A 24,198-nucleotide genomic window follows, 5' to 3' on the forward strand; every position below is an offset into this window, starting at 1 on the left:
ATGGTCCTTTTTCACACATGATCAGAAGTTTTTTTTTTATCAATAAACATATGTATTTATGAATGCTTGTAAAGAAAGAAAATACTTGAAAGAGAATACCAAATACAATCTAGATATAGATAAAGTATAATCATGAATACTGTTATCAGAATTAGCATGTGTAATTAGAGTTTTGATTATAGTTATTATCAGCGGCGGCCTTATCCATTGCGAGGCTCTGGGCGGCAGAGCTATGCGAGGCCCTGGGTGGCAGATCTTTGCGAGGCCCTTGTCCTTTGTGCAAAGTATGTGAATTGAAATAGTAGGCACTTATTAATATTAAATATATACTGTACTATAAATTAAATTTATTTTATTGTTATAACTAATAGCCAAGGATAAAATAAAAAGTTTTAAATATCAACTATTTTCTACTTGGTTGTTGCGCGAGGCCCCGGGCGATTGTCCTGCTCGCCACCCCCTAAGGCCGCCACTGGTTATTATCTTCAGGTATGTAAGCATTTTTAAGTTCTCTTTTTGCTCTCTCAGCATCACTATCTGGCTGATAATGACAATTCTTTTCAGCCACTTAAGGCTAAAAAGGATTATGCATTAAAAGTTCTTTAAACTTTAATCATTATTTGTTTGCAGTGCAGTAGTTTAAATTGCTGACATTTTATTTATTTTATGCTATCTGTTGTTAAAGATTGGTTATACAAAAACTGGCAGGAAAACAATAATGGATGATGAATTCAATGGGTTATGCTTCTCCAATTTGGAGCATAGGTAAATTTGATGAATTAGAAAAAATACAAAATATATTCATTCGTAGAATATTCCAATTGGAATACAATATCCCAGGCAGTGCACTACAACTTGAAATTAATAGATGCAAACTAAATACAATATTGATATAAAGATATATTAAATGGCTTTAAAAAATACTTACTTTTGAAGACTTAACAACAAAAACACTGTATTTACTATATGAAAACTCAAGAGATACTGACCTTAAGCATAACTGGATAGTAAAACTATTGAAGATTTCAAATACATATGGTTTTTCTATAGAAGTATTCTTGGATCAGACTAACAGTTTTGAACAACAAAGGAAGTTATTAATATATAGTGTAATGAAATATTACATTGTACAAGATATCGAAGACATTCAAAAAAGAACAAATAGAAATTGGTACAAAATAATTTTAAACTATCCATTAATCAATGATTATATGCTAACAAATCTAGCATTTCATGTTAAAAAATTCTTTATTCAACTAAGATTAAATCAAAATGGTATAATGTTGGGAAATAAATACANCGATAGGATCAAATAGTTCCAAGGCAATTTTGAAGTTATTCGATTTGTGGATCGACGAATAGAGAAAGTCTTGAGAGTTGAGGAAATAGGTTCCTAGTATATTGAGGTGACGATTAGGATCTTTAATTCATAAGAATTATTATTGTATATAAGTTAAGTCTTTGAATTTTGTTGAATTCCAAAGAGGAACAGATTTAAGTTAGAAACTAGATTGATTTGAGTTTTGTCGGATTCTTATTGATTTTCATTGAATAAATTGTTATTTGATCCTTACTAAATTTTTTAAATAGTTTATTACTAGAAATTAATTAAATATTTGATTTGTTATTGACAAACTTTGACATTATTTAATTTCGGTGCACGCTAAAAGTCCAGGCCTGGCACACTAACGCGAATCCGCGTAAAGTACCCGTTAGGGAATGGCTATTTCCAACACACAGTCGTGTCAATAATCATTGGAAAAGTCGGAAAAATAAAATAGTACTTTACACTTCTTTACCCTGTTTAAAACAAGGTAAGACTTCAGTTAGTAGAAATTTTGGTTTTGTTAACAGTATAGACAAATCACAAAATAATTTTGATCACTTTGTGAATTGTTTAATATTTTATTTATTTATTTTAATTTGGTTAACTAATAATGATACTGTATTCAAAATATAAATGTATTAAATACATTGAAAGTTTGTTAATCTGACACCTGGAGGACAAAAGTAGTACTGAATTATCAAAAATACTAAATTATCAGACATTGATGTACATTTTGTACCAGAACCTGTTACTGTATACTTCCAATTTATTTGTGCAAGCTCTTTAACCAGTTTAAAGATAATACATTATATGACTATACTATGCTAAGGTTGACTGAAAAACTTGAAAAAAATGTAATGCTCAGGATTTTTAATGCACCAATGATGAAACAAATTCTGATTCAAAGAATACTAGCATGTCTTAAATATATTGGCAAGCAAAAACTGGATATATGTAAAGTAAACCAGAATAAAATACCAAAAATCTAGCAAAAAACAAAAACTTACTAAAGCAAATGCTTCCTACAGGAAGTTCTTACATGTTTTTTGCTAGATTTTTGGTATTGTGCACTGGTTTTCTTACTAGCATGTCAGATTATTATTGAAAAATTTTGCATAATTAATTCTAGATTAACAAACTTCTACTGTACAAAATTAAATTATAGTATATTAAAAATATAAGCATTGTTTAAAAATAAATTTATATTATATATGACAAAATAATATTTAAATAAAAGTACCATTTGCTTTTTATGTTGAAGAATCTTATACTGTATTTTATTTCCACACTTGATTTCTGAAGACAAAAAATCATGATAGTTCATAGAATCAACCATTACGTCCCTAAATAAAAAAAAACAATAATAAAATTTAATTATTTTAAGACACAAATAATAAATGTAAAATGAAAAATAAAAGTACAATGATTCTTAGAAATAAAAATTAAAATGCATATGTGGATACATGTGTGAGAATATGATGGGTGAATTGCCCTGTAATCGTCGGGTCATGAGACTCGCTTACTATGTCACTGGATGGCTTTTATAGAATATCATGGGGATTGTAAGATCCTTCTGACGTCAAGACTGACATCAGCTAGAGTAAAAGTTTTGTGCTCTAACTCGTGATGTTCCGTGTTACGTTTAAACAGAGGTCTATATTCTATCAAGCGGGGAGGAGTCGCAAGTAAGTTCTGATCTTAGCAGGGTGAATGTCCATACTTAAATAACTGAGGAAATCAACAGGTTAACACTAACAATGAAGAATTTAATGTATAAAATAAAACAAAGATATACAAAAATCAAGACACTTAATATAACCTATCATGAATCAAACCTCTAAATCTAAGATACATCTAAAAATAAATAAGAGAGAGAGTTACAATTGATAAAAATAATGATACCTCAGTAGTTCAAACTTGGAGAATGCGAGGTGAATGCAAGACTATTTTCTTCTTCTAATTATTATGGCAGCTCCCTTCTGGTAATGAACTGTGGCTAATATGGCAAGTTCTCGTCATTTATGACAATGTCGGGTTTTTATTGACTGCCTCAAACTCGTGAATTTTTCCCCTATTTATTCTCAGTTCTCACCAATCAGATTGTAGAATTCTGACCGGACACATCTGATGCAAGAGATAGATGTTCATCAGATAAATTAGATAAGAACTTTCTAAGGGAAGTTCTACTTCTCTTTCCCACACAAAACATTAATTTTTGCTCTATTTTATAGCTGAAATATTACATAGAGATTATTTATCAAGTGGGAAATCTAAGACTGTAGTAAATAAAATGAATAAATTATCGAATAAAATGGTTCTCTGTTTTCGTATTCTCACACATGCATTCAAACTTTAAATATATCCAAAGTTTTTAATTTTAAACTCAGTTTTGTTACACATATGTATGTTACATGTAAAACAGCTACTTATACTAATAGAAAATGAACATATTGGCTAGATAATAACTGTTTATACTTTTAATTTAACTTGCAACAATTGCTATTTTATTAATAAATAGCAATGTCAATATGTATCCCAGAACTTCCTGTTGAATAGAAATAGATAAAAATATAAAAAATAAAGATTATTTGTTTAAACAAATTCTTATTTTAATGTGAAATACAGTATCATTGTCAGATACAAAAGTATGATGCATAAATAAAAACACTCGCACCTTGAAATTCTTCTAGCAGATTGATGAAAAGTCCAGAAAAACAAACACTTTCAGTCTATGTCTAAGATCTACTTCAGGTTACAGTTTTCCAGAAGTAGAATGCCTGAGGCTTCAATTTCAAAAATAAAATGTGCAGAATATAGAGAAATTCAAATTTAAAACCAAAGATTGTCCAATAGGATGCATCCAAATATAGCTGTTGTAATGCAGTTTTAAAAAAAAAAACCTATCAAATAAGGTTTGCCATGCTTGGGAAATCTGCCTTTTCTCCTCAAAGTTGATATACCATTCTTGATTGTCTGCTTTAAAAATTTAAAGTGCCTCCACCACCTTGAGTTGACCCATGTTTGCCATTGTTCTAATCAAAGTTGCTTGTTGTAAATTCGGTTGAATTTCATTTTCACCTGCATACGTGGGTTGTTCAAAAAGTTCCTAAACTTTTTGAATAGCACACCTCCAGTTGGTTACTTTTTAATCCACTTGGAGGCATTGTGTCTGTGAAAACCTTCTGGGTTGAAACATGTTACATGTTTCAACCCGTTTGTTGATATCTTGCTTTGGTGATTAGTTATGGCCATTTATGTGAAGTGATGTTCGTGGAGTTCAGAGAAAAATCGGATCCACTGAAATGAGCTCTTTGAAGGAGCATCATTGTTCTATGAAATTCTGTGTAAAACTTAAAAAATCCTTCATGGAAACTTTTGAGTTAATTACCAAGGCTTATGGCAAGGATGCTACAAAATGTATCATGTGTTATGAGTGGTTTTACCTGGTTCAAAAAGGGACAGCAATCAGTGGAAGGGAGTGTTCTGGACGACCATCAACATTGACTTATGACCCCCCACATCAAGAAAGTGAACAGTCTCATTCATGAAAATCAACATTTAACTGTCGGGGAACTTGCAGAAGAGGGTGGCATCTCAATTGGATCATGCTATAAAATCCTGCATGAAAGATTGAGGATGCATCATGTTGCTGCCAAATTTGTGCCTCGCCTGATGACAGCAGACCAGAAACAACATTCAGTTCAAGTCTGTCAGGAACTGTTTGATCGAACTGAAGAGGAGGAAACCTTCTTGTCCAGTGTAGTGCATAAGCACTATTGTATAGTAGTTTCTGTTATTTATGTATATCGGGTTTTATTGTAAAATTTCGTTTTCTTTCCTGATATCGGATTGCGACGGGTAGAACCCGTCGCCCTTGCTGATTGGCCAAGGACTAACATCACGTCACACTCAATGGCGGGGGATATAAATGTTTGGACTCCCGTCCAGAGAGGAACTTTTTGGTTTTCCCTTCGGCCCTGGCTTGTTGTGAGCTAAGAATAGACTATGTGGTGCAAGGACAAAGAAGAAAGAAAACGACACGTGTGGACTTTCAATTAAGGAGTGAACGGAATCCAAATCCATCGGTGAAAATATGTCAACGGTCCAAGAAACAAGTAGGAATACAAATACAGGAAACTTCAAAGAACATCCCAAGACTATTATTTTGTCGGTACGTGGATTACTGTGTTATTAATATTTAAGTAAATTCTTCAATCCTTCTCCCTGGAAGTTCTAATGTGTTTAAGTTCCTCCCATGTTGTTAGAATAGATTAAATTTTGTCTGTTTGTATTCATGATTAAAATTTATTGTTAAAAATATACCACAATTGTAAAGTCCTCAATCAATGTGTCTGTGCCTTTACCCGACAACCTCGCCTAACAGACTTAGGTCTATTGGGGCTTAACACCAGGATCATAACAGGTGATGAGTCATAGGTTTATGGATATGACATTGAAACAAAAGTACAATCTTCACAATGGGTGGTTGAAACATCCCCTACCCCAAAAAATCTTGACAAGTTTGCTCAAATGTTAAGGTGATGTTGATTGTTTTTTTTGATACAAAGGGGATTGCGCATCACGAATACCTACCTACAGGCCAGACAGTCAACACAGAGTACTATCTGGGGGTTATGAAATGCCTAAGAAAAAGAATTAGGCAAAAATGGCCTGAACTTTGGTAGTTTTTTTCACTAGTAGTAATTCAAACACAAATAATTATCATATTTATTTTCAGGCACTTGGCAATTCTTATCATCAAGTTTTTATTCAGTTGATATTATTATTCAGTTTTTATTCAACTGAATAAAAACTTGATGATAAGAATTGCCAAGTGCCTGAAAATAAATACGATANAAATAATTATCATATTTATTTTCAGGCACTTGGCAATTCTTATCATCAAGTTTTTATTCAGTTGATATTATTATTCAGTTTTTATTCAACTGAATAAAAACTTGATGATAAGAATTGCCAAGTGCCTGAAAATAAATACGATAATTATTTGTGTTTGAATTACTACTAATAACTACAAGCACGGTTTCAAAAGTACCAGTTTTTTTCACCATAGCAATGCGCCGGCTCATTTGTCCCTCAGAACTCATGAGTTTTTGGCCAAAAACAAGACCGCTGTGCTTCCCCATCCACCCTATTCACCTGACCTGGCCCCATGCAACTTTTTCCTGTTCCCCAAACTAAAAAACACACTCAAAGGAAAAAGATTTGCTACCATTCCAGAGATAGAAAAAAAAATTATGGAGGAGCTGATGAGCATTCCAGAAAAAGTGTTCCAGGACTGTTTCAAAAAGTGGAAACACCATTGGGATATGTTGGAGAAGAGACTGCTTTGAAGGGAACCCTGACAAATAAATTGTAAGTATATTTTTCGTAATAAATAAAGTTTGAGAACTTTTTGAATAACCCTTGTATATCAAGAGGGCAGAGGTTTGTCTCCCATTATCTATATTGTGCTCGTTTCTAAGAAGCTTAAACATGTGAGGGATACATCTGCAAGTTAATCATGTATCCACATAAGTTGCAATTTTCTTATAAGTATCATATAGTATGCATGTGTGACAATGCTCAAAGTGTCCCCTATGATTCAGCACCATAGGACCGAAGGGTTGCCACCGCATTTGCGATGACTAGTTCATCAGGATTGACACCACTGTGTCTTTTAGGCAGACACAGAAGCCTTGTTGGCGATAGTTTCAGTTTTTTGTGAGTGGTTGCATTGTAGGCGCTTAGTTCTGACTCGAAAGGATGACACGAGTTGAGGAAGTGCACCAAACACAAATTTAACAATAACAAATTTCCATTTATTTACTGTAACTATCTAAATGTATGTAAGCAAGGTTAATATCTTGCATTTAAAGCTTCATCCTTGATGTTAACTTGTTCGTGAGTTCAATGTTGGAGAGAGAGTTTACATATATGGTTCATAGATACCTGATAAGGGATTTGAGGCAACTTGAAGACTTGGTGGAATTCATGTAGGATCACTAAGGATGGAGGAAGGTCACTAAGGTATCCAATTGTTGAGGCAACTCTGACTAGGACAAACTTTCGATGGTGGCAAATTCTCGGACAAACGAACTGTCCCCTTTGTTAGCGGACAAAGTCCTGGTAAGACGGACGAACTTCTCTCCTGAATGAACTGTTGTCATCATCAGTCATTGTCTTTTATTGGGGTCCTCCTCTTTTCTCCCTTGCCTTTTTTTGGCAATGTTCAGTGCCTATGTCCAATAATAATTTTTCGTCGCCAAGTTCCTGGTGACACATTCGATGTATCATCTTGAAAGGGAAGTGACTCCATAGAGGAATAAATCATATCCTTTACAATCATGGAAAAATTGAAAGTTTTAAAATTCAAAAGTTAAGTTTTCATCCACAAAAGAAATTTTTTTTTTTTTCAATTCTGGGCACTCACATCTGAATGATCATAAGCCACAATCTTATAGTGAAAAACAGGTTTTTGTAGTGTTGCATTATCTGTGTCAGCACCACTCTGTGTGCAGTTGGGCTGTGTTCCTCTTGTCTCATGCCTAAGGGCTAACTTATAGACAAAGCTTCTGACGTAGTAAAATGCTGTAGCTAAGTCTGCAATGCAATTCAGTTCTGCTTTAGTGTCCTCTGCTCTATTAAAATGGGTGTAGGCTCTTTTGTAAGAGTTCTAAAGGCCACTATTTTATAGCCATAAGGATCATTGGCTGATAAACACAATGGGACAAAGTCTAGTTTATAATATATCTTAGTACCAAAGCCTTTACCAATAAAAGAAGTGCTTATATCTAAGAAATCATTCATTTGGTTCAATTCCAAAACCAGGCCATATGGGTCATTCAAAGCTTGAAGGAATTCATTGATATTAGGCTTCATCCTCTATATAATACAATCATCATCAATTAATATAACTGATGGTGTTAGTTTGAGTTGGCTGGTATACAGAAGACTTTATTCCACTGTGTATATAAGAAATCTTTGATAGTTTGAATTCAAGGAACAAAGTAATCACGACTTCAAATTATCAAGTTTTGAATTATCCAAGATTTAAATATTTCTGTACAAAATGCCAAATGACATGTAACTGATGTAACTTATTAAGTAAATGGAATACAGCTATATATACAGAATGACACTTTACTTAATGAACAATTATTAACAATATAAATAAACTGCAGGTATAAGCATGTGTCCTGTGAGAACCTCTCAGGTTGTCAGAGAGGTTTTATAAAAAATAAAGCAGAATTCTCAAAATTCAGCTCAAATCATTTTTTAAAGTATCCCAAAAAGTAGTAAGCCACCCAAATCAATTAGCCTTACAGCCCTACAAACATCTCAATCTGCAGCTTGCAGCCCAAACTTACCCAGCCATATTTTATGAGATAAGAGAAAAAAGGTGACACCTAGAAATGTTATTATAAAAGCAAAGCCATGTTCTTAGTTTATTGATCTCTTATAGTATGGAGACATTTTGATCTAAATGAACGAGTTAACATATGCATATCATAGTTTGGATAGAATTTTCACTTTGAATTTTGTAGCTGCATTTTGAACTAACCAAACTCCTTAACATGTCTATCTCTACATGTCCTCAGCTGGGACAAATAGTACAGTTACGAACTAATAGTATTTTAAACTATCCAAGTTCAAACTAATGAGGATTTCTTGTACCAGCCAACTCCAACAATTCTTATGTCTATAAAATAGTGGCCTTTAGAACCTTACAAAAGAGCTTACACTCATTCTAATAGAGCAGAGGACTCTAAAGCAGAACTGAATTACATTGCAGACTTAGCTACAGCATATTACTATATCAGAAGCTTTGTCTATAAGTTAGCCCACAGGCATGAGATGACAGGAACACAGCCCAACTACATACAGAGTGGTGCTCACACAGATAATGCAACACAACAAAAAACCTGTTCTCCGTAAGATTGTGGCTTATGATCATTGCATGTGTACTATATAATACTTATAAGAAAATTGTAACTTATATGGGTACATGATTAACTTGCAGATGTATCACTCACATGTTTAAGCTTCTTAGAAATGAGCACAATATAAAGGGAGACTGCCCTATTAATATATGCAGGTGAAAATGAAATTCAACCGAATTTACAACAAGCAACTTTGATTAGAACAATGGCAAACATGGGTCAACTCAAGGTGGTGGAGGCACTTTAAATTTTTAAAGCAGACAATCAAGAATGGTATATCAACTTTGAGGAGAAAAGGCAGATTTCCCAAGCATGGCAAACCTTATTTGATAGGTTTTTTTTTTTTAAACTGCATTACAACAGCTATATTTGGATGCATCCAATTGGACAATCTTTGGTTTTAAATTTGAATTTCTCTATATTCTGCACATTTTATTTTTGAAATTGAAGCCTCAGGCATTCTACTTCTGGAAAACTGTAACCTGAAGTAGGTCTTAGACATAGACTAAAAGTGTTTGTTTTTCTGGACTTTTCATCAGTCTGCTGAAAGAATTTGTTAGAGTGTTTTTATTTGTATATTATTGCCTAATTTTGTTGCAGATCAAACTGTTTTATGATGCATAAATAGAAATAAAAATATTTAATTAAGAAGAATTACATTCAAAATACTATACAGTAGAGTGTCAATTATCCAAATCAATTGGGGACTGGGGTTGTTCGGAAGATCGATGTTTCGGATAACCGATTATGTACGAAAAAATATATTAATTTATCCCATCTTGACATTTTTCTCCGTTGCGTGTCCCTTCGCGTTGAATTTTCATTGCTGTTAAGCTTAACAAAGACTATTGTATCGTTAAAAATTATTTTTTTATTTTATACGAACAAAATAAATATATTGAAAAATATAAAAACAATAAAAAATTATACTTCAGAAGTTAATTTAGTATCAAAAATGTAAAATATTTGAGTAGCCCAACACACAGCCAGAGATTGCAGCGCCACAGCACTGGCGAATATTTAAATTTGCCGACTGGAATTCTTTCGGATGATTGACTTTCGGATAATCGACGCTCTACTGTATTTCAAATATAATTCTTTCCATTTTTAAACATTTTGAATCATATTAGTTAAAATCTGCTATACCTCCCTTGTTAATGAAAAGCAGAAAACCTATTTATCGTACTGGCAAATATGGGACTCATCTCCAAGAGAAAGGTGTCACGCCCGGCAGGGGAAGTTATGGGGCTTCCCAGGTCGTCACCACATGAAACCCCCATAGAAACAATTCGAATAGGAACATGGAATGTAAGAACCATGCTTCGACCAGGTAAGTTGGAAAATGTCAAGAAAGAAATGAAGAGGCAGAATTTGGATATTCTTGGGCTTAGTGAAGTCAGATGGGAGGACAGTGGTGATTTTTTAGCAATGAATTCAGGATTATTTATTCTTGTGGAACTAAAGGAAAGAATGGTGTAGCATTTATTTTAGGTGAGAAGGTAAAAAACTCAGTTGAAAGAATTGAATGCAGAGGTGACAGAATTTTAATGATTAAAATAAAAAGCGATCCCATGGATATGATGATATTTCAAGTATACATGCCTACTAGAGACTATGACGATGAAGAAGTAGAAGAAATTTATGACCAAATTGAAGATATAATAGAAAATGATAAAACAAAAATGCCTAATTGTTATGGGAGACTGGAATGCATCTGTAGGAGGAGGAGGAGATGGAAAAATTGTGGGCAAGTTTGGGCTAGGAAATAGGAATGAAAGAGAAGAATGACTAGTTGAATTTGCAACCAAGCATCAATTAATAGTTGGAAACACATGGTTCAAACAATCCAAACGTCGACTATACACTTGGAAAATGCCCGGAGACATTGGAAGGTATCAAATAGATCATATTCTTATTCAAAGTCGTTTTAGGAATGCAGTCAAGAAAATTCAGACATATCCAGGAGCAGATGCAGATTCTGATCACAACTTATTAACTGCAGATATTGTGATGAAATTGAAAAAAGTTTTGAGAGCCAAAACAATAAAAAGATGGAATTTGGAAAAGCTAAATGGAAATACTGGATTAAATTTTAAAAAAAACCTGGAATATAAATTAAAAGAACTTCTGTATGACTTTGACTGTGAGTTTGACCCAAACGAAAATTAGAAAAGAATTAAAGATACAATAAAGGAATCGGCTGAAAGTTTTCTTGGATATGTAAATGGTACTAGAATAAAAAAAAACCTTGGATTACTCAAGAAATGATTGAGAAAATGGATGAAAGAAGAAATTGGAAAAATATAAATAATGAAAAAGGGAGAATGATGTACAAGAAGCTAAATAATGAATTGAGGCGTAAAACTGGAAAAGCTAGAGAAGCTTGGTTAAGTAAGGAATGTGAGGAAATCGAAGAACTGAACAAATGATCGCACCCACCAAATTCTGAGTATTGAAGACAAAGATGGAAAAGCACTTTTAACCCCAACTGATATAATGGGCCATTGGAAAGAATATATTGGAGTTCTCTATGGAAAGAACACCAAACCTAAAGAGTTAAAATTGGAAAAATCTTCTCAAATAGCTAATGATGAAAGAGGACCTATTATCATGAAAGATGAAGTTGGATTGGCAATTAAAGAATTGAAAAACAAAAAGTCAGAAGGAGTAGATGAAATACCAGCTGAATTTCTAAAAGGGTTAGGCAAGGAAGGAATCGAGAAAATAACAGACTTATGCAATCTCATATATAAAACAGGAGAATGGCCTGAAGACTTTGCTCAAAGTATTTTGATACCTATACCAAAGAAAGCAAAAGCTAAAAAGTGTAGTGATTTTAGAACAATTAGTTTAATTTCACATGCCTCAAAAATCCTTCTTAAAATCATTAACAGAAGACTCTACAACAAAGCTGAAACATTTCTATGTGAAGAACAATTTGGATTCAGAAAAGGAAAAGGAACAAGGGATGCTATTGGCCTCTTGAGAACAATCTATAAAAGAAACATTGAGGTTAATAAGGATACGTATACCGGTAACCCCCGTATAACACGGTACTTTTATAGCACGGATTCACTCTGACACTGTTCGAGAATTGGGTAAAACCCTCGTACAACAGGAAATGTAATAAATTTTTACATACTTAACTAATAATAGTTTACGAAAATTATTATTTTCGTGAACTATTAGTACTTAAGTATGTAAATTTTCTCTTCTCGCCTTATGTCAATAAAGGTGGTCCTTCTCGAAACTTGTTTCAATGTTGCCAGATCGCGACGCTTCTGCTTCTGATGTTGCCGAATGTTTTTCCCTTATTCCATAGTTGCTTTATTCTTCTTAAGTGTTTAGCACCATATAAGGAAATTTATGAAGAGCTTTTAACTAGAAGCAAGCAATCTAAAATTACATACATTTTGCAAAAGGTAAAGCATGGATCTGAAGATAATGCAGAAAAATGCTCAGAGGATAAGGATAACTTGCTAAAAAGAAAACACTCTTGGTTAATTAATAGTGTTTTTAGTGATGACAAAGAAAATATTGTTTAATTTATATTAATATGTATCACTTAAAAAAATTTTAATGAAGATATTTATCTTAATTATGAAAATATACTAGCATGTTTTTTTTTAATTTTTGGAATCTAACCCTCCTTTTCGTATTAGTTCTTTGTTTCATATAACACGGATTTGCATAACACGGCAATATTTTGGAACGTAACTACCGTGTTATACGGGGGTTACCTGTATTTGCTTTATTGACATGGAAAAGGCTTTTGATATGGTTAACTGGACAAAGCCAATGGAAATCTTAAGAAAAATAGGAACAGATTGGAGAGATAAAAGACTCATTGCTTCACTTTATATCAGTGTTTCTCAACCTCTAACGAATCGTCGCCCCCTTCAATAAAACCGTTACATAGTATCGCCCCCTTCACTACAAAATTTTGATGTCAAGGGACAAGGCTAACGCCAAATTCGTACTGCATCTAATAGACTAGTGACTAGTATAACGTTATTTGTTTAATTATTGTACGATATAACGAATAAAATATTTAATTATTCTAAATATAATGTTTTACTATATCGCCCAGAAAATTGTTTTTCGCCCCCAAAATATAAATTGTTACTAATCGCCCCCTCAACACGGAAAAACGCCCACATGGGGGCGATATCGCCCCCGTGTGGGCGTTATCGCCTCCATTGAGAAACACTGCTTTATATGAATCAATCTGCCATTATCCAAACAAAAACTAGAGAAAGCAAACCATGCAGTATTGGAAAAGGAGTCAGGCAAGGGTGTACATTTTCACCTACTCTTTTTAACATTTATCTTGAGGAATTAATGAATGAAGCCATAAGTGAGGACAGCCTCGGAATTAAAATTGGAGGCCAATTAATACAAAGTATTAGGTTTGCAGATGATATTGCTTTACTTGCACCAAATGAACAAACTCTACAATGTTTGGTAACAAAACTCAACAAAACTTGCAAAAAATTTGGAATGAAAATTAACATAGCTAAAACAAAAGTGATGAAAGTTGGAAAGCTAATTAGCAAAGATTTGAAAATCCTAATTGATGGAAACAAAATAGAGCAAGTTCAACATTTTAGGTATCTTGGCAGCATTATTCAGGGAGATGGCAGATGTGAAAAAGAAATCAAAGAACGAATCAGGGCTGGAAAAATGGCTTTTTATAAGAAGAAGAACCTTCTTATTGGAAAAATGAACCAAACACTTAAAAAGAAGTTAATAAAATGCTTTTCCTGGAGCATAACTTTATATGGAGCAGAGACTTGGACCTTAAGGAAAAAGGAAACAAACTACCTTGAAGCATATGAAATGTGGTTATGGCGAAGAATGGAGAAAATCAAGTGGACAGAAAAGGTTAAGAATGAAGATGTTTTAAATTTGGTCCAGGAACAGAGATCTCTTTTAAAAACAATACAAAGAAGAAAAAATAACTGGCTAGGTCATATATTGCGAGGAGAAGGATTAATGCGAGTGGCATTAGAAGGAAAAAATTGATGCAAGGAAACAAAGAGGAAGAAAAAGAAAAGTATTGATAGATGATGTTTTACTAGGCAAAACTTATAAAGAAATAAAAGAGGAAGCCCGAAATAGAGAATGTTGGAGAAGGAGAATTCTATAATTTGACTGCTTTCCACGGACCTGTCCTAGGACAGAACACCCATGAATGAATGAATGAAAATCTGGTATCCCTCATATAGCACAATTCAAAAATTGGGAATATCCACATATAACATGGTTTCTCATTTTGCTCTAACATGGTTCAAGAATTTGGAAAATCCTTCATACAAAATTTCACAAGTTTTAAGTACAAACCCTGTTATTTGATTATATTTTTATTCAAGTAAGCACACGTGTTGTCCCAAATTTGTTCATGGATTTTATAATATTAAAATTTTAAATTTGTTTTGCCTTTCATCAGGTTTACTTTAATTAAAATTGACAGTGCAATTTTTTCTTCCTTGTCCTAGCTTTCCTATCAACCAGATGTCATTGTTGTTTTCAGACTTTAGCCTTTTAGACTGTCACTGTGTTTTGTTTTTATAGATTAACCTTCATAGTTAGTAAAGTTTGTTTAAACATTTTTAGGTAAGTTTTATTAAACTTTTTTGTAATAATAGATAAGTTGTCATTTGTAAAAATGATGAATGAAATACATCAGTATCTCAGTACTTGAACAATTCAGTATTTGAACACAAATTTTAGAAAAAGTCGCTAAGAACTTGACTGAACAAACACGACCCATTAGAACAAATTTTTGATTAATACCACATTTTTATTTTTGTCATCCATATAAATTTTTTATGATAAAAAAAAATTAAGATGTTGCTGATATTTCTGATTAAAATCAACAAAAAAGCTCAGAAGATGAAAAGACTGTGTAAAAAGAAAACACTCTCGTTTAAGTGAAATTTATATTAAATTAATGTGTAATACAGTATTTTTAATTGTGATTATTAGTTAATTATTGATTTGAAATAAATTATTGATTGCTTTAATAAACATATTTTTCTTAGTAACAAAAAGAATAGTATACTTTTGTTAACTTTTGGAACCTAACTCTATGTTTTGCATTAGTCCTTTCTTTCATATAGCACAGATTTGCATAACACAGAAATTTTTTGGAATGTAACTATAGTGTTATACAAGGGATACCTGTATAATAATCTTCATTTCCAAATGTTCTCATTATATTCTGTAATGCAATTTTAGCTTGTAAAGCTAACTTAATAAATTTTGAAGTATTAATTATTTTTAATTAACTGAGTTATATAAATATAATGTTGAATGCATGTGAAGATTCTCTGATTAATTTAATTTAATGTTAAAATGAACAGAGTTTGTTAAGATGCCTTATTTGCCAGATTTCAAGTTTCAGGGCCAGTTACATGAGTTTTCATTTAAACTACAAAATAACAATCTGTGAAGTAAATTTAACCTTGTCACAAATCTAAAAATAAGCTGTGTTCATTGCATGAGTTATTTTGACTCAATGGATAGTTATCAACCAATTAACTGAAAAATAGTATTGTGCAGTTATGTTATCAAGAGTAATAATAAACAAGATGAAATAAAAATAAGTGAAAGTGTAAGACTCATTGGAATATAGTCAAAAATATTTATTAGAAGATATGGTAGACACTATCTATAAGATTTTAATATATGTACTTTATACTGAAAAATAATTAATTATTATGTTAATGTAAATAAAGTAAGATTCACTTAACTCTGACAATTAACATAAAACTGTAGTGGTTTTAAATTAAAGCTAATTCTTATAATTTATAATCACTATACAACACTAAAAGATCATATAGTTTAAATAAAGATTATCAACATCAGAATCAACTGGCTTGTTATTTTCTTCATCTATAGCAGGGCTTCTTAAACTATGGGTCGTGATCCCATTAGGGGTCACTTAGCGAAATCTTGGGGTTGCGAGATTTTAATGTAAAATATTGAAAATAATTTGTGAGAGTTTGAAAATGGCACGCTTTGTGTCATAGGTTTTGTGAGTTGCGCTTTGTGTCACTTCTGATGCAGCAAGACAATGATTCAGCAACACTGATTGTAGTGTGAACTAGTGTAGTGTTGTTGCTTTTAGTGTATTCAGTTGTCTCTGTTCCATTGTAACACAAGAGTGAATTGTGGTAGTACACCATTATTGTTTTTGCAAATTTGTATATATCTTTATTTTATATTTTTTGGGCCGCGAAAAAATCACAATCATAAATGGTGTCGTGAATAAAAAAAGTTTAAGAAGTCCTGATCTATAGAATAAAATTTAATCATCCAAAATTGGTTGGTTAACTTAACCAGTAGTTTATTCCAAAATTTACATTTATGCAACTGTGAGATCTGAATATTGAATTGGTATTTTTATGCAAATTTGTATATATCTTTATTTTATATTTTTGTGGGTCGCAAAAAAATNTTTGATATTAAATTTGAAACTTCTATTTTATAAAAAAGTCAAGGAGAACAAGAACAAATATTTCCTTTTTGACTGTTAGTTCCCGAGAAAGATCATTATCTCTCCTATGACTGAATATCTAAATAAGACTCATCTTGACATCCCATCAGATGGTCAAATTACTTAATTCTCATTGGAAGAGAATATTTGTATAAAAGGAATTTACGTGCCAAACTCTGCATGCATTCTACAGTAATTGCCATATATATTAATTTTGTGCCTGATCTCTTCTGGTTCCAAAACTTCTGCCTTCTAAGGACATATGTATAACTGAGGTATTATTAATATATTTATGTAAACTCTCTCTCAATATATATTAATAGCATTACAGTTAGATAAGTCAAAGCCCTCTAGGTTACTTTATATATATCCATTTAAATTCTTAATTTTATTTGTTTATTAAATATACCTTTATTTGTTAAAATGGAAGTGAATGCTCATTTTAGTTAAATATCGAACACCCTACTGATGTACATACCTATCACACTCCCCATCGTAACTAATAGCCCTCCTTTTTTTAAAATTTTTATTATAATTTTAATATTGAGAGTTAGGGCGTGAATAATTACCCTATCTGGTGTCGGTCCTGACTAGACTAAGATTTTTAGTCTAAAATTTTATATTACAAGCCATCCATTCACAACATGAGTGGGTCTTACTGACCTGTAATCAATAATAGTTTGATAACTCAACCATATCAAACCTGATTTCTCACACAACACATCAAAAATAATTCGGTACATTAAAGTACATTTAATCTCAAGGTTAAAACTCATGCTACTGGCCTTCAATCTCATTACAAGCATTTACATTTATACTTTTCTTGTATTTGCTTCATGCCTCGTTGTTGTTTCTTACTTTTCATCAACATCTGCTATAATACCAGACTTATTATACACAGGACAGGAATTATTGCTTGATTAGGATAGGAATTATTCTTATCTGTGAGAACCCTTTTCTAAATTTTTAATGAAAAAACAATGCATTTTAGAAACCCTTCTTTTTCCAATCAGTTCCCACGGAGTAAAATACTGTAAACTATTGAATGTTAACTTAACTGTCAGCAAATAACTAAAGAAATCATATCTCTAAAGTCATCAAAGTGATAGAGTCCTCCCCTCACATCAACCTGTGAAATTATAGCCAATATGTGAGAAAGTTGACACTTAACTTGGTATAAGAAAGAAATCTAAAAACAATTGAAAGAAATCCTAAACCTTCTTTGTCTAGTTTTATCATCCAGCAATGACACCTTTGATGTGTCATCACTACCAAATAAATGGTCATCTGATCAGATTCCCACACTAAATACCCATATAATGTGAGTGCACCGATCTTTGTGATCAGTCCCTCAGGAGTAGCTTTGACTTGGTGAATTGTGACTTCTCGTCCTTCTCCCCGCTCCCATCCAGATATGAATCACCCAGAAAGTACCTCAACTAAATTCATGATCATCTTACCAATATCAAATGAATAGGATCTGGAAACATTGAGTCTCAAAGTATTATACTCTCGATCGTAAACTCTCTCTCTTGTTTCAGTATATGTACACGGTCACTTTAAGGAACAAGTGCTTAGATAGTTGATATCGAGCTGATCTTAAATGTACTATCAAATGAAGATGAATAGTGTAACTGTATATGGGCTGTAGTTTCTATGTACTCCTTGCTTTAGCTTATTAATTCAATTCAATTCAATTTATTTACGGAGGCAATAAATTAAATCAAATAAACAAGTAAATCAATTTAATAGCTTATTAAATTGATTTACTTGTTAAACAGACCTTGTGTGGATTACTGGTGCCAAAAGACACTCTCCACTCTAAATTAGAAACGTCCTCTTTTGCCGATACATTCCATAGAATTCACGAGTTAGGATGCGATAAATTCAATCCAAACTGGTATCAGTCCTGACATGAGAAGGAAATTTTAGGATTATGTATATTCATTTGTCTAAAAAGATGTATGATTGCTAACAATGTATAACTTGTACATGGACTAATGAGGGACAATAATATGGTCTGAATTGCATTCCCAGTATAACATAAATCAATAAATGTTGATGATTTCCTAATCAAACAATAATTCCTATCCTGTGTATAATATGTTTGATATTATAGCAGATGTTGATGGCCATTAATGAAATTATGTTTATACTTGTTGATTTTTAATGAAAATTATTGTATAAAGATCAAGTTGCAGCTGTAAAGAAATTACACTTAAAGTAACAAAATTTCAGTTGAAATAACTCAATTTTCTCAAATTAGAAATTACAATATACTGTAAGGTCTCGTTTTATGCGGTGGATACGTTCTACAGAAAAGCACATATAAAAAAATTCACATAAAAAAAGACTTTACTTGCCTTGAAAAAGTAGGGATACGTTCCGTAATTTTCTAAAATCGCATAAAACCAAAACAACGAGTTAAAATTAACTTAAAACCGCATAAAAAAGTTTGCAGAAATTAAAAGAAATAGGCTGCTTAATTAATAAATTACTTTGAATGTCTGAAAGAAATTCATATAAAATTTAATTTCAAAACAATTACAGTTTATACCTTTCAATGCGAAACTCAGAATGATGTAATAGTGACTTGTCAATGGTAAGTATCATGTACAAGGGGAATCCCCGAATTGCAAAAGCTCACTCTAAAAACAAATCACTGACATCTGGATGTGAAGAGTTAATTAAAACCCCTTTAGTTCCTCGCCCGAGTTAACTCGGGCAGGTTACATAGTGTTACATAAAACACGATCCTTAAGGCCATTTTTGAAATTTTTTTTTGAATTTTTGGAATGTTTTTTAAGTCTCCAAACTTTTAAAAAATATTTAAAAATATACGGCCAGCTATTGTTCACCCTACTTTAAACCCTTGTCCTCCCGCGACGTCTATGAGAATGCGTCGGGAAATCCAACTCCAGCTATGTTCAAGGTCATCCAGATGTGTAAACAATGACTCATCGGTGTTAAATTTCACAGAAGGCCGAGACAAAGGAAGTTAAACTTTTGAAGCTTTTTCTTCAAAATTAACGCATTTCTTTCGTTTTTTTCAGTTTTAAGTATTTTTTATGTTTAATTACATTTATATCAAAAATTGCTAAGAACTAAAGCGATTAAGGTAGATCTAGCTGTCCTTTACATCCATAAACGTTATATGTCAGCGGAACAAAGGGAGTGAGCTTTGAGCGTTCCACGATTTTTGGAGACTGTCTATACGCGGGCTTCCTAAACAAGCCTACATGTATGTTTGTCCAAGAAATTTTTGGATGAAATACAAACCGCACAACTTCAAAATTGCATAAAAATAATCCGCATAAAAAGAGACCTTACAGTATCAATAATATTCCCAGAAATACATAAATATATTACCAATCTTTTACAGTTTTAGTATTTAGCAATTAAATAAAAATTCTCTCTCTATTTTAATGAAATTTCACACACAAAAATTCTAAATCAAATGCTACAAATATAATCCAAAAACATTTTTAAAATATTAATTTAAATATCATAAATTATTAAAACAATATACACTTCAGGTAACAATAATAAATGATAATTCTAGTAAAGAATAGTAAAATAATAAATTATCATCATAAATTCAATAATTAAATGTTGTTGTAATTGATATAATTCTAATAAATAATTAAGTTTAATTAATTAAAAAGTACATACTTTGGTAATAATTGCCAATTTTTGCATTCATTTCTAATATTTTCAGTATCTTGTTCATACAAGGGAGAAATGAATTGCAACTGAGGATATTCTACTTCAGGTGGTAAAGATAGACACAATATATCTAGAGTAATTTCCAAATCTTTGAGATTGATTTCAAGAGATGATAACTTTAAACATTTTATCACTTCTCCTGTAAACATTAATTGTTATAATATAAAGTAAAATATATATTTTGTTTACATTATTTATAATTTATTAAATATAAATAGAATATCAAATGTAAAATGAAAACTATTGTAAAATATATAAATATATATACAGTCAAATCTCTTTACAGCAATATTTAGCAGAACAAGAAAAAATATTGTTATAGAAAGATTTATTGTTATAATGAGAGTTTTTAAAAAAGCATTCTCTTTGTTTAACATTGTCACACTGCAAATAGGGTTATTTCTACATAATTTGCTAATGTTAGAACAGAGAACAGAAAAACATGTAATATTATTCTTATGTAGTGTTTATTCTATAAAAACGTGTAGTATCCTCTACTAAAAGATTTTATTGCGTATCATTTCTACAATATATGTTAAACATCAAAATCCAAAACCAGTCAGAACCTGAATCTTCCTAGTCAAAAATGATCTAAGTAAAACTAAATTAATTCTAAAATATAATTTCTTAAGGAGAATACTCTGTTTAATTATTTTAATAAACACTATTTGTAGATTTAAGAGATCTCTGTACACTTTCTAAGAGAAATTTATTATGTTAAATAAGTTTAGGCACTAAAATACTAAAAACATGCTAAATCTGGAAACTCCACATGTCTATATTAATACCTACTAATCAAAATTAATTAAAATTTAATTTACTGCATTATCATCATTGTAAAGAAATAAAAATATTGTGTACTTTATAAATACAGTAAAAAAATGTATCACTAAACAGAGATTTATTATAGCAGAGGATATTGTTCAATTGGGAGAAGTTTTACATTAAGTTTATACAAATTGCATAGGGAACTATATTTCTTATTGTTGTAGAGGGATTTATCATTATATTGATTGCTGCTGTACTGAGTTTTGATTGTATTTAAATAAATGACAATGTATTAAAACATTATATATCAGAATGCTACAGAATTTTTATTTTTAAAACTTTTTTAAATTACACATAAAATTAATTAATTTGTAACATGTTATGTAAGTTATGTAAATTTGTAATGAAATATTTTAAATACAGGTAACCCCCGTATAACACAGCACTTCTATAGCACGGATTCACTCTAACACAGTTCGGAAATTGGATAAAACCCTCGTACAACATGAAATGTAATAAAGGGTGCATTCTTTTATACCTCTGCATAACTCCACGTGAGCATTCTAATTGTTTTCATGGCAACTTTGAATGCTCTTTCAACAAATAATCCATTTAATGGTTAAATTTTACAATTGGGACCCTTCTTTTGACTCTAAAAGCTCATTTTAGAATTATAGATTCCTCAATCACAATACTATTGATAGTTCAGGCGCTGCCATCTTTCTTTCACCGTCGTTCCTAAATGCCTACAAACAGCAGCGCAGTCCCATTGCAGAGTGACCGCTATTAACAAATGCAGCCAAAACTGTTACCAGTTGTTGATGCTCATGCTGAGATCATCATATAGGATGAATAATCCTCTGGTAAAATATTTACTAAAATAATAAATAAGTATTTTACCTATGAAAAAAAAGAATAATAAATCTGATTTAAGTAAGGATTTAACAGCATGCTTTTTAATTTTTGGAATCTAACCCCCTTTTTGCACTAGTTTTTTGTTTCATATAACATGGGTTTGCATAACATGGCAATTTTTTGGAACATAACTCCTGTGTTATATGGAGGTTACCTGTACTTAATAAAGTATAAATTATAAACTAATTATTTATACTCTGTCCTTTGTTTTATCAGAATAAATAATTATTAAAGTAGAAAGAGGTCTGTTTCAAAAAGAATTAAATTTATTTTACATGTTCAGCTGTTTTTACTTTCCTGGCTATTATGTATACATAACAAGGAAAACTATTGGAGTTTGTGCCACTGTTTCTTTTGCTTCAGCAAGGTGTAGAAGAGGTTTTTCACAGTTTCCATCTCTTAGTAATCAATACGATGACTAACACGCCAAATTAATATATAATAACAAAAACTACTGGAATTGTGTCAAATTTGCAAATGAGAGAGTTTTTGCAAATATCCATGCTTTGAGATCCTCTAAACCAGTGTTCTGCAACCTTTTTCTACCTGCAGCACACCCATGACTCAACACAGCACACCAAAATGTTATTCCCCTCAAAAACGTACCATATGATTTTTGTTTTTGTTTTTATGTTTTAGTATCATATGATACTATTAATAGAATTATGTAATGCCACTAACCTATTATTATCGTTATTAAACAGACATCAACACCTGTGAGCAATTTTTTTTACATATAATTTCTTAAAATACATAAAAATGCATGGCTTGTAGTAAAGAATAAACAAATATCATCTTATTTCATCAGTGCTGTGGCAGAGAAAGAAATACAAGCATAAGAAACACAACAACTGTGATAAAAATATATAAATAAAATTTGAAATTAACAGAATATGTAAAAGTTCACGTCACACCTTTCACTATGTGACGGCACACCGGTTGTGGAACACTGCTCTAAACCTAAAAAAGTAAAAAAAAAGCAAAAAAATTCAGTGGATGTGTGTGTGTGTTGGAATCTATTTCATTTAATATCTTAGGATGGGGTAATGATTAAGAAACAAAATTTAGCCTGGTAGCTTGTATATAAGGGGCATTGATGCTATTAAATTTTGGATGTGAAAGGTTGAGGGGATGGACAGATAGAAACTGGTCATGTGTCATATCCTGAATGGAGATTTAATGAAGATTTTACTTGTTAGCATTTACAGCTTTTTTGTAGAACTCACCTCTGTTCTCAAAATTAAGCATTTTGTCATTTTATAATAATTAAAAATATAGAAAGTTTTTATAACAAAATCTCAAAATAGATGGCACCACAGATATTTTTATTTATTTATTTATTATAATTAATAATATAAAAGTTATTTTTCAAATAAAATCTCATAACAGGTGGGAAAAGTTATGCAACTCATTGCTAATTTTTTTACCACCACCACCACCACCACGGCGATGTTGGTAGAGTGTACCCTACTTGGTATATATACCAATGCCAAGCACTATGCTGGACCAGAGTCAAGACATAGCTGCAGAACAAGCTATTTAAGTATTATGTTTACATATTTGTTTATTTATCTGTTTAAGAATTTCCTGATTACATGGCATACATTTATTATGATTGCTTTCTACAGTATGATGTATGTGATGTTGTAAAACCCTGATGTTTCTAGACTTTTGTGTAGTATTTATTATTACTAATAATTATTATTAATTGATAATTTATATTAATTAATAAAAAACAAATTATATCACAAAAAACTAAAAATATAATATTGGCAGCAAAATAATAAGATAATGAAAATTATAAAAAATAAAATATAACTCTATAAAAATATATTAACGGTAATAAAAAAAATAAATAAAATTATAAAAATAAAACTGAAGCTAAAGTTTAGTAGTGAAGAAGATAGCAACTTTCTTCTTCTAGCTAGCCAGCACCATAGGTTAAATAAAGCATCAGTATAAGATGTCATTCATATTTTACATTAATTATATTATTAATCAGAGATCAATTGAATAATCCT

The 24,198-nt window shown here is 31.4% G+C and overlaps 1 protein-coding gene across 1 annotated transcript in view; it reads right to left on the bottom strand.

Annotated features, from left to right (window-relative positions):
* Positions 1 to 24,198, bottom strand: part of LOC111624507 (KICSTOR complex protein SZT2-like) — a 317,304-nt gene that overhangs the window by 72,866 nt on the left and 220,240 nt on the right. The window contains exons 30-31 of the mRNA XM_023367362.1: positions 20,441 to 20,633; positions 2,568 to 2,670 (exon numbers count right to left, since the gene is read on the bottom strand). Coding sequence (XP_023223130.1) covers positions 2,568 to 2,670; positions 20,441 to 20,633 — 296 coding nt within the window. The remainder of the gene's footprint in view (positions 1 to 2,567; positions 2,671 to 20,440; positions 20,634 to 24,198) is intronic.

The sequence above is a fragment of the Centruroides sculpturatus genome, unplaced genomic scaffold (assembly GCF_000671375.1).
Source record: "Centruroides sculpturatus isolate CEXI.00-Female unplaced genomic scaffold, Cexi_2.0 scaffold256, whole genome shotgun sequence".
NCBI lineage: Eukaryota > Metazoa > Arthropoda > Arachnida > Scorpiones > Buthidae > Centruroides > Centruroides sculpturatus.